We start from the raw sequence: 12,874 nt of genomic DNA on the forward strand, positions 1-12,874 counted from the left end.
ATTGTACCTCGTTATTGTCACACAGTTTTCTCGACACACTGCTCGTGAATTTATTTGGCATGCTGGCATTGTTAATGGTTGCAGTAGAGGCACTTTGTCCTCAAAATACCACGTTTTGTTGTACTTCCACAACATAAGCTTATGCAGAAATCTTTTTTTTTCTTTTGGCTTTTCTCCTTAAGGGTTGCCACGGTGAGTCATCTGTCTTCATGTAGCTCTACCTTCCGCATCTTCTTCTCTCACATCGATTGTGCAGCTACCTCGTGGATGCGTTGCTGATGCGAAAAAAAAGAAAAAAAAAAGTAATATAAGTCATTTTTCAGAACTTTTGTCCTTAATTTTTAAGGCCTACACTTCTGCCCCATTTGAAGTTTTCATTTTGAAGAGAAATCATTGCATATCACTTGCTCATTTTTGCCAGTCATTATGTCCTCCTCGTTCACTGCTGCCAAATAAACTACGTATAAATTGCAAAACTAATTTACTACCATTTGCATGGTAGCTAAATTAGTCTATTGTTCACAAGCAAATCAGTAATTAGACATGAAGAAACAAGTGCACTTTTTGAAATACCTATAAGAGTGTGCACTATGAAAACAAGTAATAAGGAGAAGTTGTGCAGATTCTCAGTAAAGGAAATTATGGTGCGCAAAAATAGCCGAAGTCAGTTGACCCAAAATGCTGAATAGACAAATACACTTTTGCAATACATCTGAGCACAGATTGCCCCCTTCCTTCACCCTCCACACACCCCTGCCCCCATATATGGCCTGCCTGAAATTTTAACTAGATGTTCAATCTAATCTTAAACATCTTTTGGTCATTCAAACTGTATTAGTCTGCTTGCCAAACACAGGACATGACCAGTCTTAGAACTTAGAAATGTTTTTTACATCACATATTTGTCAGTAGGTGAGGATGCTATTCATCAGTGTTATATGCCACACTTTTAGGACTTTTTTCTGGTTAAATCACAAATATTTTTTACTTCTAATGTCACTTTCCTGTCACCCTGCAGTCATGCATCAATTTGTGTCAATCTACTAGAAATTACAAATGTAAAGTAGTGTTTTGGATTATCAAACATGCTCCGGAAGGTGCAGCTTCGTTACACTTAGCAGTGCTGTTTTGCTTTGCTGAACATTTCTGGAAGAAAAAAAATGGTTTGTACAAGGAAATGAATAAATGCGCTGATCACAGAGAAGCAGAGTTTCATAATAGGAAATGTTTTGCATCCAGGCTCGAAGCGATATAAAAGATGGTGGGCAGGAGCTAGTTCCTGAATGTCAAGTGCTTGTGAAAGTGAGGGGCTGCTAGAGGCCAAGTTTTCGTTATTTTTCTGTTCTTGTTTAAAGAGAGGCTGCATCAAGCCTGCAAGGTAAGAGAACTTTTTTTTAAAAAAACAAACAAACAAAAAAACATTAAAAGTTTTACTTTTCCAACATTGAGGCTCAAAATCATCCAGAAGTTTGCTAAGGAGTAATCCAAACTTTCACCTATTTATGTGAAAGTCTCCATCATTGAAATGTTCAGCACACCTTTTCCTCACTGGAGATGAGTATGTGTGAATATTTTACAGACTGGATTCTCACACAGAATAACACGTAATTATGGTTTTTCCATTGTTAACAAAGTCATTGCAAAATATGTAGAAATGGAAAAAGTGTTAAATAAGTTGGAACATCTAAAAATGATAAGACAGGAATAACATAAGCCTGCATGGTCAGAGGTCAAGCTCGCTCGACATTTGTTCTCAAACATGGTTCCTTTTGATGTTGGATGTTTTCCTCTGAATCTTTTGACACATTATTACTAAAAAAAAAAGAAGTAATGATATTAATAAAAGCTAATATATTGCACACCTACTTTCTAAAAGTAATGCATATTAAAAGGTGTTCTGTTCATTTCGAGTGTTAGATCTTTTTTTTTTTGATGTGTGGTGTAAAAACAAAATGAAATCCCCTGTCATGTTCCATCTTTAATGATTGATCAAAATGTCAACATGTTCCAGTTTGCAGTTCAAGTCCACACAGTCCATTTTATTCAAAGGGATCCGCATGGCGCGCACAACCTACGACACAAACACGTTTTCTGTTTGTTTATTAATTTCTAAATAGTGCGAGACAATATTTGGACGTTCAGGTAAGAAGTGAATGTATTTTATCCTTTCGAGAAACGAGAAATAACGATATGGCATCCAAAAGGCTCTTATTTCAGTCCAAAATCTATCACATGTAACCATCATTGTAGAGGGAACAATAACTTCCTCTTTTTTACTTAAATTTTCTGTACCTTTTGCAGAATTTGGCCTTCTCCGAGGACCTAATATGGAAAGTCAGCATTTTCGTTTCCTTTTAATTGCAGGTGAGATTCTGTTTTTCTAGACACATACTTTCTGTTCATCTTTGGCAAAATGGTTTCCCTTACAACTACATCAGCAAAGCATTTCTTTCTCCCACGTGAAACTTTGATGGATTTCACATGGGAGCAACAGATAAGATACTACGTTTCTTTTAAAACAGATACTATTTCAATTTTGCATCACTCTAATGTTGGAAAAAGAATGATTTTTCCAAATTGCCACATTTTTTCATTTTTTTTAAATTTTTTTTTTACTCTTGTTGTAGATCTTCATAGCATCACACATAATTATTTAAACTATATGTAATTGCCCTTCAGGTCTGCTGAGCTTACCTCTACTTACAGGTCAGTAAACTCCAAGTACATGGCTCCATATCTATGTCCATTTTATTAAAGAGGCCTCTTGGCTGTCTTTGTCCATTGTATTTGTTTGTTTTTTTTATTATTAGTATTTAATTTTAAATTGGTTACGTTTCATTTCCAGAATGTGATAAAATTAGGCTTGTCGGGCCTTCACGTTGCGCTGGCAGAGTGGAGATCTACCACAACGACGTCTGGGGAACCGTGTGTGATGATCACTGGAGCGTTGCTAATGCTGAGGTGGTGTGCCGAGAGTTAAACTGTGGCATGGTTATGGAGGCCAAGAAAAGTGCGTTCTTTGGAGAAGGCACAAATGAGATCTGGTTGGATGATGTGCAGTGTAATGGGAAAGAGACATCCATTACCAAGTGCGAGCACAAGCCTTTTGGGATTAATAACTGTGGGCATAGTGAAGATGCTGGAGTCGTATGCTCTGGTAAGTCTGATATATCACTCACTATACTTGAGTTGCGTCGTACGTTTAATTAGAGCCCGTACTTATTATCTGGGAAAATAAATGTGTGTGCTTTTTAAAACCAGAGTCAAAATAAGCACGTTTGTAAAATGTGTGCAAATGTTACAAGACTGTAATCGTAAATGTACTTTCAGTATTTAAGTTCACTTTGAACTTAAATGAGTTCAAAGTGAACAAGGTCAAAATCAAACCGGTGGAACTGTGCTTATCAGTAGATACACTATCTGGGAAAAGATATATCGTTCAGGTTTGTGGAAGCATGGACCCTGATCTTCTACCTCGTATTACAAATCTAGACTTTTAAATACTTAAAAACTTTCTGAATTTAAATCAAATGAGCAGGGAAAATCATCCATGGTCCCAAGAGCCCACATTGCTGCTGTGTGGCAAGTTTTGCATAGTTTCATCATCAAGACTTTTCTTAATCCAATCTCAACCGTGGCGTTTCTTTCTGCACCAAATTCACCAGGGGAATCAGAGTGGCGCCAGTGTTATTTCACGGGGAATAGAATGAAACAATGAATCAAAGACTCTGACACTATTATCAGTATTTCATTGTTTTAACCCTTGTATTTACAAGTGCAGTCCAACCAACCCCACACCCATAAAATTTGTATCATTTGCCTCAGTCCTCGCACGCACAAGGGTTAATACATATTAGGGTGTACTAGGCATATTCTGCGAGCTGCAACGACTCTGTGCAATGTATTTTAATGACTTGACATAAAAGTGCTAATCTTAAAAAAATATTAATTTAATTGTACATTATTTTTTCTGAAAATAACATACACCCTCCTTTCACTTCTTTGGTTCTGATCCTCGTTGAGGCTCTTATAGAACATGACAGATTAGGATCTCTCACTAAACAATAACAATAAGTGACCTATTTCAGATATTCATTGGAGTAAACTGACATGCCTTGCAGTATACCGAAAGTATGTTTGCAGAATGCTTCATCTTGCACCGCAAAATAGAAAATGGGTAAAAATGAACAACATCTACTCCAAAGCCTTTCCTGATTAAATTGTTATTCTTATTGGTTTTTGTTTGTTTGTTTTTACTGTCATTGATTTGAGTGGTGGATGAGATTCTCTGCTATCCCCCTTCATATAACATCGGACAGTGATGTTATACTGATCACTGTATGTTGTTTTAGAACATATTCGGATTCTCAATGGAACCAGTCGTTGCAATGGCAGAGTGGAGCTCTTCCAAGATGGCCAGTGGAAACGAGTGTGCAGCAGTGACTGGGGTAAGGAAGAAGCAGACGTGGTGTGCCGGGAGATCAGCTGTGGCGCGCCCGTTGTCCAGGCTGCGACGCAGTACTTTGGAGAGGGACAGGGGCTGCATGGTGTCAAAGCGAACTGTGTGGGGAACGAGACCTCCATCTCCAACTGCGTGATGCAAGACTTCAGAGAAACCTGCATTGATGCTACCATCTCCTGCATGAGTAAGTCAAACTCATAACTCACATCACACACTAATTTACTTCAACTTTATAACGCTAAGCGTTTTATTTTTGTCACGTGCTTGGATGGAAATATCTCGATTTCCTTTCCGAAACTTCACAGACAGCAAGCCAATCCGGCTAGTAAACGGGACTAATCGATGTTCCGGCCGCGTAGAAGTGTACTATGAGGGACAATGGGGAACCGTTTGTGATGACAAATGGGGCATGCAGGAAGCAGCTGTAACGTGCCGAGAGATGAACTGTGGGAATGCTCTTGCTGTCAAGTACAAGGCCTTCTATGGAAGAGGGCAGGACCAGGTTTGGTTGGATGACATAGACTGCACTGGTCATGAGAAGTCCCTGTCTGACTGCCCACACAGAGGTTTTGGAGAGCACGACTGTGACCACCATGAAGATGCTGGTGTTGTTTGCTCAGGTGACACTTGCTGCAATATTTTTGCCACTGATATATGCACAAGTCGTTTTACATAAATCTGACACAAACCTCTTTTACTGCTTACTTACCAGAGAACGTGAGATTGATTAACGGCACCGACAGCTGCTCTGGCAGAGTAGAGGTGTTCCACAATGGTCGCTGGGGAAAGATCTGCAGCAACAGTTGGGGTGGGACAGAGGCTACAGTGCTCTGTAAAGAACTCAATTGTGGAACTCCAAAGAAAAACCAAGACGTCTTCACTTTTGGTGACAGCCCGCTGGCGGGGTTTATAAGTAGATGCTCTGGTAACGTGAGCTCCATCACTCAGTGTGTGGTGGACGAAAGTGTCGGGAGATGTGAAGGTGTTTCTATTGCATGTGCAGGTAAGACAGACTATTTGCGAAAACAAGATGTAACTCTCCATATTTTTAATGAGGAATTTCAAAGCATTTAAGTTTCCATGTTGAACCAGTTCATAAAAAGGCTCTTTAGTGGTTAATTTTAAATTTTTCTTATCCATTGCAAGTCATCTTCATGTCACTGTGCCACACTGCATTTGCTAATTAACTTTAATTTTAATTATACATTAGTACAGTTGTAAACATAGTACACAGTAGACTAAGGTAAATATAGTTCTCACTTCTTTATGCAGCATAACTATTTTGTACCTTTTGCATCTCATTGTTTTGTGAAGCCAATAAATAATAATAACTTAGGAATTTATTTGCTTTGAGAGATAAATTGGTGTGCCCATTATTTTTGGTGCAATGCAGATTCCAAAGTTTTGTAGCCATCATGCCTTTTGAAAAAAGTACTAATCAAATATAATAAGTACTACACTAAGTTGTTCTCTGATCTGGCAATTAATAACTCTTTTGTACTTCAAATATGACTTTTCTTCAGGTAATCCTCCAATTAGGGTTGTTAACGGCACTGACCGATGCTCTGGTAGAGTGGAGGTTCTGCATGATGGCCAGTGGGGAACGGTGTGTGATGATGAGTGGGACATCAGAGATGCTCAGGTGGTGTGCAGAGCCCTGGACTGTGGAACCGCTCAGACAGCTAAAACTTCAGCCTTCTTTGGTCAAGGCCAGGGAGACATCTGGCTCGATGACGTAAACTGCATCGGCAACGAGTCGTCCCTTTTGCATTGCCGCCGACCACCTTTCGGAGAAAACAACTGTGGCCATGGGGAAGATGCTGGGGTGATTTGTTCAGGTATCTTTACTGTCGTCTTTTATCCTATGTTTCAGAGGTGTGATCATCAAAATTTTATGTGCTCAGATCAGTCTTTTATCACCTAAAAAACTCCTCTTGTTTTATTTTTTTAGCTAACCTTAGGCTGATAAATGGCACTGACACCTGCTCTGGCAGGGTTGAAGTCTACAATGGGGGCCGCTGGTCATCAGTATACAATATCAACTTTGGCATGAATGAAGCTGCAGTGGTGTGCAGAGATATGAATTGTGGAGATGCTGTCAAGGCCTCAGGATCATTTGGGGACAGTGGAGAACTCAGAGGCTTAAAGATGAGTTGTAGTGGTACGGAGCGCTCCGTCACTCAATGCACGGTGAGAGAGTACACCAGAAGCAGAAATGATGGCACTGAAGAGGCATCGGTCCAATGCTCTGGTATGTGGCATGTCAAATTTTAACAAACTACCTCAATAAAGCATTAATTTGCATGAAATTTGTAATTTTCTGATCACCCCTGTATGTCACCTGTAATTTCCAGGAAATGTGAAGTTATCTGACGGGCCCCATCGTTGTGCTGGGAGAGTGGAGTTTTTTGACAAAGGCCAGTGGGGGACTGTGTGTGGGGAATCCTGGGACATTAACGATGCAACGGTTGTGTGCAGACAGCTGAACTGCGACAGGGCTCATAAGATTACCAAAATGACAGAGTATGGCCTCGGGTCGGGACAGACCTGGATTGATCAAATTGAATGCAGTGGAAGGGAGTCTACTCTTTCCCAGTGCCCACAAAGACCCTATAGAGACAGAACATGCAACACAACTGCTAAAGCTGGTGTGATTTGCACAGGTGAGTAATAATAAAAGCGAAAAAAACAACAAAAAACATTCATGGTTTTAGTTTGTTTCCTTGTTTTTTCTTTTCTTTTCTCAATATGACATTGTGGTTGAAGATTCCTCAGTAAATACACCTTGAAATCCTTGTCTCCTGCATGTAGTGCACATTAAAAACATGTTTTTTTTTTTTTTTTTTTTACTTTTAACTAGATGTTGTGCGCTGTATGGCTACATCTTTGCATGACTTTGTCTTCCCAGGGAGCTTAGAGGTCCGGTTGGCTAAAGGCAAGGATGAGTGTTCTGGAAGGGTTGAGGTCCGTCATGGTGAAACATGGCAAACAGTTTGCGATGCAGCCTGGACGGAAAGTAAAGCCGAGGTGATATGCCAGTTGCTGGAGTGTGGCCACACTTTGAACGCTCCTGGCGCTGCACACTTTGGTCAGGGCAATGGAACTGTAGTGGAGGCGAGTGATTCGTGTTTCGGCAACCTGACTTCTCTTCAAAAATGCTCAGTAAATGGCTTTAGTAGGTCAACATGTGGACATGAACATGATGCTGGGGCTATATGTGCAGGTAAGGATTTTATAGATTGCTTCATTTTTTTATGATATTTCTATATTAAAGCTACGGCAAACACAATAAAACCTGAGTTTAGATCTTTAATCGTTACGTCTGGTATAAAGGTAGAGTTTAATGGGTTTTATTGATTTATTTACCTGTGACAGGTTTGATCATGGTTTGTTCGTAAAGGTGTGACTCTTTGGGTGTCCATTTGGTTTGTACAGGATGTTTTTCTGTTTTCATGCAGCCCAGCTGCGGTTGGTTGGCGGCTCAGGCCAGTGCTCTGGCCGAGTGGAGATCTTCTACAAAGGCCAGTGGGGTACCGTGTGCGATGACGACTGGCAAATGAGCAACGCTGATGTGGTGTGCAGACAGATTGGTTGCGGTCATGCGGTCTCGGCCCCCACCAGTGCACATTTTGGTAGAGGCTCCGGTCCAATATGGCTGGACAACGTGGAGTGTACAGGCCAAGAAGTCGCACTTACGCACTGTCAACACCGCGGTTTTGGAGAAAACAACTGTGGGCATGGAGAAGATGCTGGCGTCATCTGTTTAGGTAAGGAACCAGGTTCACTTTGAATCTAGAATTTATTTCTCTTCCCTAATTGAACTTTTGTGGTTCTGCAACAGGTGATCTACAAAAGCCCCAGATCACTTTGAGTCCTTCTGCAGACGTACTCTGGGGTGAGAAAGTGGAAATCACATGCACCGTGGCAACAGAACACTTGGGTGGGACTTTTGTGCTAAAAAAGACTCAAGGGTCATTTTCTAAGGAAAAATTCTCAGACCATGAGGCGGCGACCTTTGTCTTCCCTCAAGCAGAGTTCAACCTAAATGGGTCGTACTTCTGTGAATATCATAAGAAACTGGCAGATCAAATTATTTATTATCCTCAAGGAAATACAGCCGATCTCTCTGTTAACGGTAAAAAACAAAGTTTCTTCATTGTTTTTGTTTTACAGAACATAATATAAATTCATACTTATATACAGACATTATCATGAAATCTAAAAGAAAATTTGTCTTTATCTTGCAGTAATGTTAGGAACACCCAGCATCTCTCTGACATCTGCTCATCAGATGGTGATCTACAGTCCTGTTAAACTATCCATCGCCAAAGGAAGCGCCTTGTCCATAACCTGCTCGATTCATTCCAAGTTTCCTGGTGGCGTCTTCTACCTGAGCAGGACTGACAAAAATATCACCGAGGCCATACCGGCGTTTGGACACAGCATTTTCTACATGGCGTACTTTGAATTCCCAGAAATAGATTTTAAAGACCAAGGAGACTATGCTTGTGTCTACGCTGTTAACATCTCATCAATTCCCTTCTGTTCCTCTCCCTCCAAGACCCTCAAACTCACTGTACTCGGTAACATTTGACACAAAGAAATAATTACTTTACTTCTGTCATGGTTTTGTTTTTCGTCCGTTTTTCTTCCAACACATGTTTTTATCTTTGCAGCAAGCACCTCTTCATCAGTTGTTGCAGCTGTTGTGAGTGTGTTAGTGATACTGCTTCTCTTGTTGGCCATTGGTTTCTTTGTTTGGAGAAAGAAATGGCGAGGCGCTGGTAAGATTCCTGTTTTATTGTTGATGTCTATCGAATACTAAATTGTTCAGTAGTCCATTGGGCCTTTTTCACTCATCTATGTTTGAAAACTTGCAGAGTTTATCATTTGGATGTTGCTGTGTATTACAGCTCTTATCAGCTGGGCGTAATACACACTGCATACACCAAATACATACATTCTTTTTTTTTAGTCTAAGGTTAAATCAGACCAAGTCTCAAATTACCAAAATTATAACTTTCAAATACATCCACAGGTATGTGTGCTAATTAACTGAAATGTTTAAGTTAACCTATCAGAAGTTATTGTTGAAAGAGAAAGTAATCACTCCGAATGTAAACGTCTGACTTTGAAATTAGCAATAAATCTCCAATAAATTCTTTCTGTCGTTGCTGTGTCTTTTAGCAAATATATACATTTTGGCAATTCTAAATTACCTAAAACAAGAAAGGTTTGTTTGAGTTAAAGTAAAAACTGAGTAATCCATGACTTTATGTGAAAACAAGAACTGCTTCTCAGTTGACCGTGATGTTGTGCTTTCTCTTTTAGTTATCATGGTTCAGTTTAACAACAGGCTAGAAACCAAAAAACAAGAGCTGGACGACAGAGGCAACGGGGCGCTCGATGAAAGGTGAGGATAATCCGCAGCCATCTCACTAACTTCACTACAACTTCGTCTTTTATGGGCTCCTTACCCTAATGCTTTGTTCCTTGATATTCACTCGCTAAAAACCCATGATGCATTTTGTAAAAAAAAAAACAAAAAAAACTGAGTATATAGATAAATAGTGTATAAGTATAGATGCTATTTATTTGTTGAAATAAAAAAAACTGTTCAGATGGCAATTGGTTGTGCTAAATTTTATTTCAGGCAGGTGTTTGAAAATGTTTTCTAACTATAACAACAATATATGGCCATTTTCATTTTTACAGAAAAATACAGAAAAACCCCCCTAGAAAAGAACATACACCTCTTTGATATTGTTGGAAGAGAGCAGCTCTCTACCAACTTTGACTTCTTTAGATGCAGAAGATAATGAGTTAAGAGGATTCAGTGCCTGCACAGCAACAGGGGTAGATTCTGGTCATTTGTGAATGACCAGCAGCAGGATGGATTGCATTGTCACATCACTGGGCGCCATCCGCTGCTCTATTGTAATGCACTTTCTGTTGGGTGAAAGATATCAAGTATTTTAAAGTCAAATGGCCTAAATGAGTTATTAGTATAAAAGTCCCAAGTCTTTTGTGATTTCATCAGGTTGGTATTACCTGAGTCTGCTGTTACAAAAAAATTGCTGTCACTGATTTGAGGTCAAACAGTTTGGAAACTATGTTGTGTGATGGCATCATCCCAATCTTATCTGTCTTCCTCATTTTTAGGGAACGTACCAACCAGTTGTATGATAGAGGAGAACACGACAGCATGAAAACAATGAAAAACAACCTTGAGTTTGAGAGCATTGAGGAAAAAGTCCCAGAAGATTTGGCAGGAAGAGTCTGTTACGAGCGTGAACCACTGGTTGATCCTTAATGGATCCTTAATGGTTCAACCAGCAGTACCATCCAACACAGGCCTACTACTTTTTTTTTTTTTTTTCCAAAGCAACACAACATCAAGCTGAACGGCGGTGTTTAATTTCTTTATACGGTGTTGAAAACACCAACGCTGGTGTCTAATGTTCTGAGACTTCAGAGCAAACTTATTTGTTAGCACACCCACCTGTCGGGAACCAGCATTGGACCTTTTGGAGGTGTGTAGTGGCTTCTTACAAGTTCTAAAGGAAACGGGGAACTTTGTTGTGTTTTTACATATATTTTTTGAAAAGTAATTTTTAGTTTTTATTTTACAATTGAGTGATGTAAGCCTTATCATTTGCTTTAATGATATGTGCAAGCAATGAACAGCTGCTCATTGTTTGCACAGATAAAATATAGTTCTGATCTCTCATGCAATATAGTTCATTTAGTCAGAAGCAATTATTTTCATTCATATTCCTGTGGTGATTTTTAAAGATAAGGTAAATCGTAATGCTATTTGGTGCAAGGATGAGTTGAAGGTCTTAATCGCCTTGAATGAAGAAGTTTTTGGGTGTTTCTCAGTAATTTGCTTTTTTGTAAAGTGTGACTGATTAATAAAGTTTTGCTTTGAAAAGAGTATTGACTTAGATCATGCATTTCTTCACAATCAATGAACAGATACTCAGAACATACTAGACACTGCATTAAAATGTATTTGTAATGAACTTCCTTAGGGACATAAGGGCTAAGAGCTACCAGTAAACTCACATCTTAGTTAATAATGTTTGAACACTGCTTTGTGTCTCCAGAATCAACGGGCTAATGCTAGCTTACTTCCACCCTGTTTGGATATGACGTTTTCTTATCAACATGTATTCCTGCAAGCAAAAACAAAAGGTGTTTTCACCCACATCTGAAACCTGAAACCACCACTGGCCATGACTTGTGCAGTGTTGCATATGGTGGATTTTAAACTGGAAATATTCAAATCAATTCATTGTGCTTAATGAGTAAGGTGATAATAATAGAAAGTAAAAAAACAAAACAAAAAAACTGTTTGTAACTCTTAAATTCCAGTAGTTGTAGTTTTCCTGCTGTTCGCGACTTTTGAAGGTGTGCTTCTGTGTGGGTGTGTGCATTCTTGAGTGGCTTTGCTAATGACAGGGACAGGCCTTGACTGGAACACGGTCAGACGAGTGGGTGTGTCCATGCAGGAAGGTAAACTCTGTCCAGACCTGTTCACCTTGTCTGCTGCTTCAGCAAGCCCACATACCTTCAGATAGCATACTGCAACATTCTCAGGGTGGTTTCTCTCTGAAAACCTCAGTTTTTGTCCACGTCGGTGTTTTGCTTTTGGAATAGCAGACATGTTGACGGTGTACATGGCCAGTGTGAGCGGTTCTGTGAAGGTATGGTATCCAGTCTTTGTTTTTTTTTTTCCATTATTATTTTTGCAGCAGAAAATACAGTGAGGCACGGTGTTCATTGTATTTTGCATGTGTAGACAATCTCAAACCACTGCATGGGCACACTTGACCACTACTGACTGATGAAATGCTTTTCTTTCCAGATGAAGAAAGATCAAGAACGGATCATCTCTGTCCTCACTTCTAAGAATATCCCCTTCAAACAAGTGGATATTACGCAGAACTCTGAGGACAAGGATTTAATGAGGAAGAAGGCAAACAATCCAAGTGCACTTCCTCCACAGATATTCAACGGAGATGCATACTGTGGAGTAAGTTTTCATTAATCCTGTAAAAGTGATGAGTTAGAAAGAATGAGGCGAATTAAAAAAAAAAAAAACAGATTTAAATGTGAAGGGTTGCCACATGCACCGCACTTAAAAAATCCTTGCAGCACAGTAGGGTGTGGACATGGACTAAATAAATATTTGCTGTATGAATCATCCTTGTTGTGGCTTCACAGACACTTTGAAGAAGAAGAACCAGTTCTCATTTTATTTTGGAGTTCCACAGACATTATTTTCTGCCATCCTTTTTGATCCGTTCGTGATGCATTACATATGAATCAAATGGTTGAATTACCTCCTCAGCAGTAGCAGTTCTTGTCTGAATGGCACCCTACGCAAGCTTCTCTTTCTATCGGCCC

General features: G+C 39.6%; 2 protein-coding genes across 3 annotated transcripts in view; both read left to right on the forward strand.

Annotated features, from left to right (window-relative positions):
• The first annotated feature begins 1,252 nt into the window (after positions 1–1,252).
• Positions 1,253–11,399, forward strand: LOC103138662 (deleted in malignant brain tumors 1 protein-like). Of its 2 annotated transcripts, none has more exons than XM_007552955.2 (17): positions 1,253–1,378; positions 2,302–2,364; positions 2,680–2,706; positions 2,846–3,157; positions 4,353–4,646; positions 4,768–5,082; positions 5,175–5,465; positions 5,986–6,300; positions 6,414–6,713; positions 6,817–7,125; positions 7,371–7,685; positions 7,921–8,229; positions 8,304–8,597; positions 8,710–9,045; positions 9,139–9,246; positions 9,794–9,875; positions 10,625–11,399. In XM_007552955.2, exons 2-17 carry the CDS (start codon positions 2,328–2,330, stop codon positions 10,773–10,775), a joined length of 3,795 nt encoding a protein of 1,264 aa, XP_007553017.1. In that variant the 5' UTR covers positions 1,253–1,378; positions 2,302–2,327; the 3' UTR covers positions 10,776–11,399. The 2 variants fall into 2 exon arrangements, with proteins under 2 accessions (XP_007553017.1, XP_007553018.1); XM_007552956.2 differs by lacking the exon at positions 1,253–1,378 and adding an exon at positions 1,856–2,142.
• A 592-nt stretch (positions 11,400–11,991) lies between these two features.
• Positions 11,992–12,874, forward strand: part of LOC103138663 (SH3 domain-binding glutamic acid-rich-like protein 3) — a 2,473-nt gene continuing 1,590 nt past the window's right edge. The window contains exons 1-2 of the mRNA XM_007552957.2: positions 11,992–12,171; positions 12,333–12,500. Of these exons, the coding sequence (XP_007553019.1) occupies positions 12,130–12,171; positions 12,333–12,500 (210 nt within the window). The 5' untranslated portion in view covers positions 11,992–12,129. The remainder of the gene's footprint in view (positions 12,172–12,332; positions 12,501–12,874) is intronic.

The sequence above is a fragment of the Poecilia formosa genome, unplaced genomic scaffold, assembly GCF_000485575.1.
Source record: "Poecilia formosa unplaced genomic scaffold, Poecilia_formosa-5.1.2 Scaffold53, whole genome shotgun sequence".
NCBI lineage: Eukaryota > Metazoa > Chordata > Actinopteri > Cyprinodontiformes > Poeciliidae > Poecilia > Poecilia formosa.

Coding starts and splice junctions, on each gene's coding strand:
- LOC103138662 (XM_007552955.2), top strand. CDS start 2,328: ATGGAAAGTCAGCATTTTCGTTTCCTTTTAATTGCAG. Junction 4,647..4,767: donor TGCTACCATCTCCTGCATGA/GTAAGTCAAACT, acceptor GAAACTTCACAG/ACAGCAAGCCAATCCGGCTA. Junction 6,714..6,816: donor GGCATCGGTCCAATGCTCTG/GTATGTGGCATG, acceptor TGTAATTTCCAG/GAAATGTGAAGTTATCTGAC.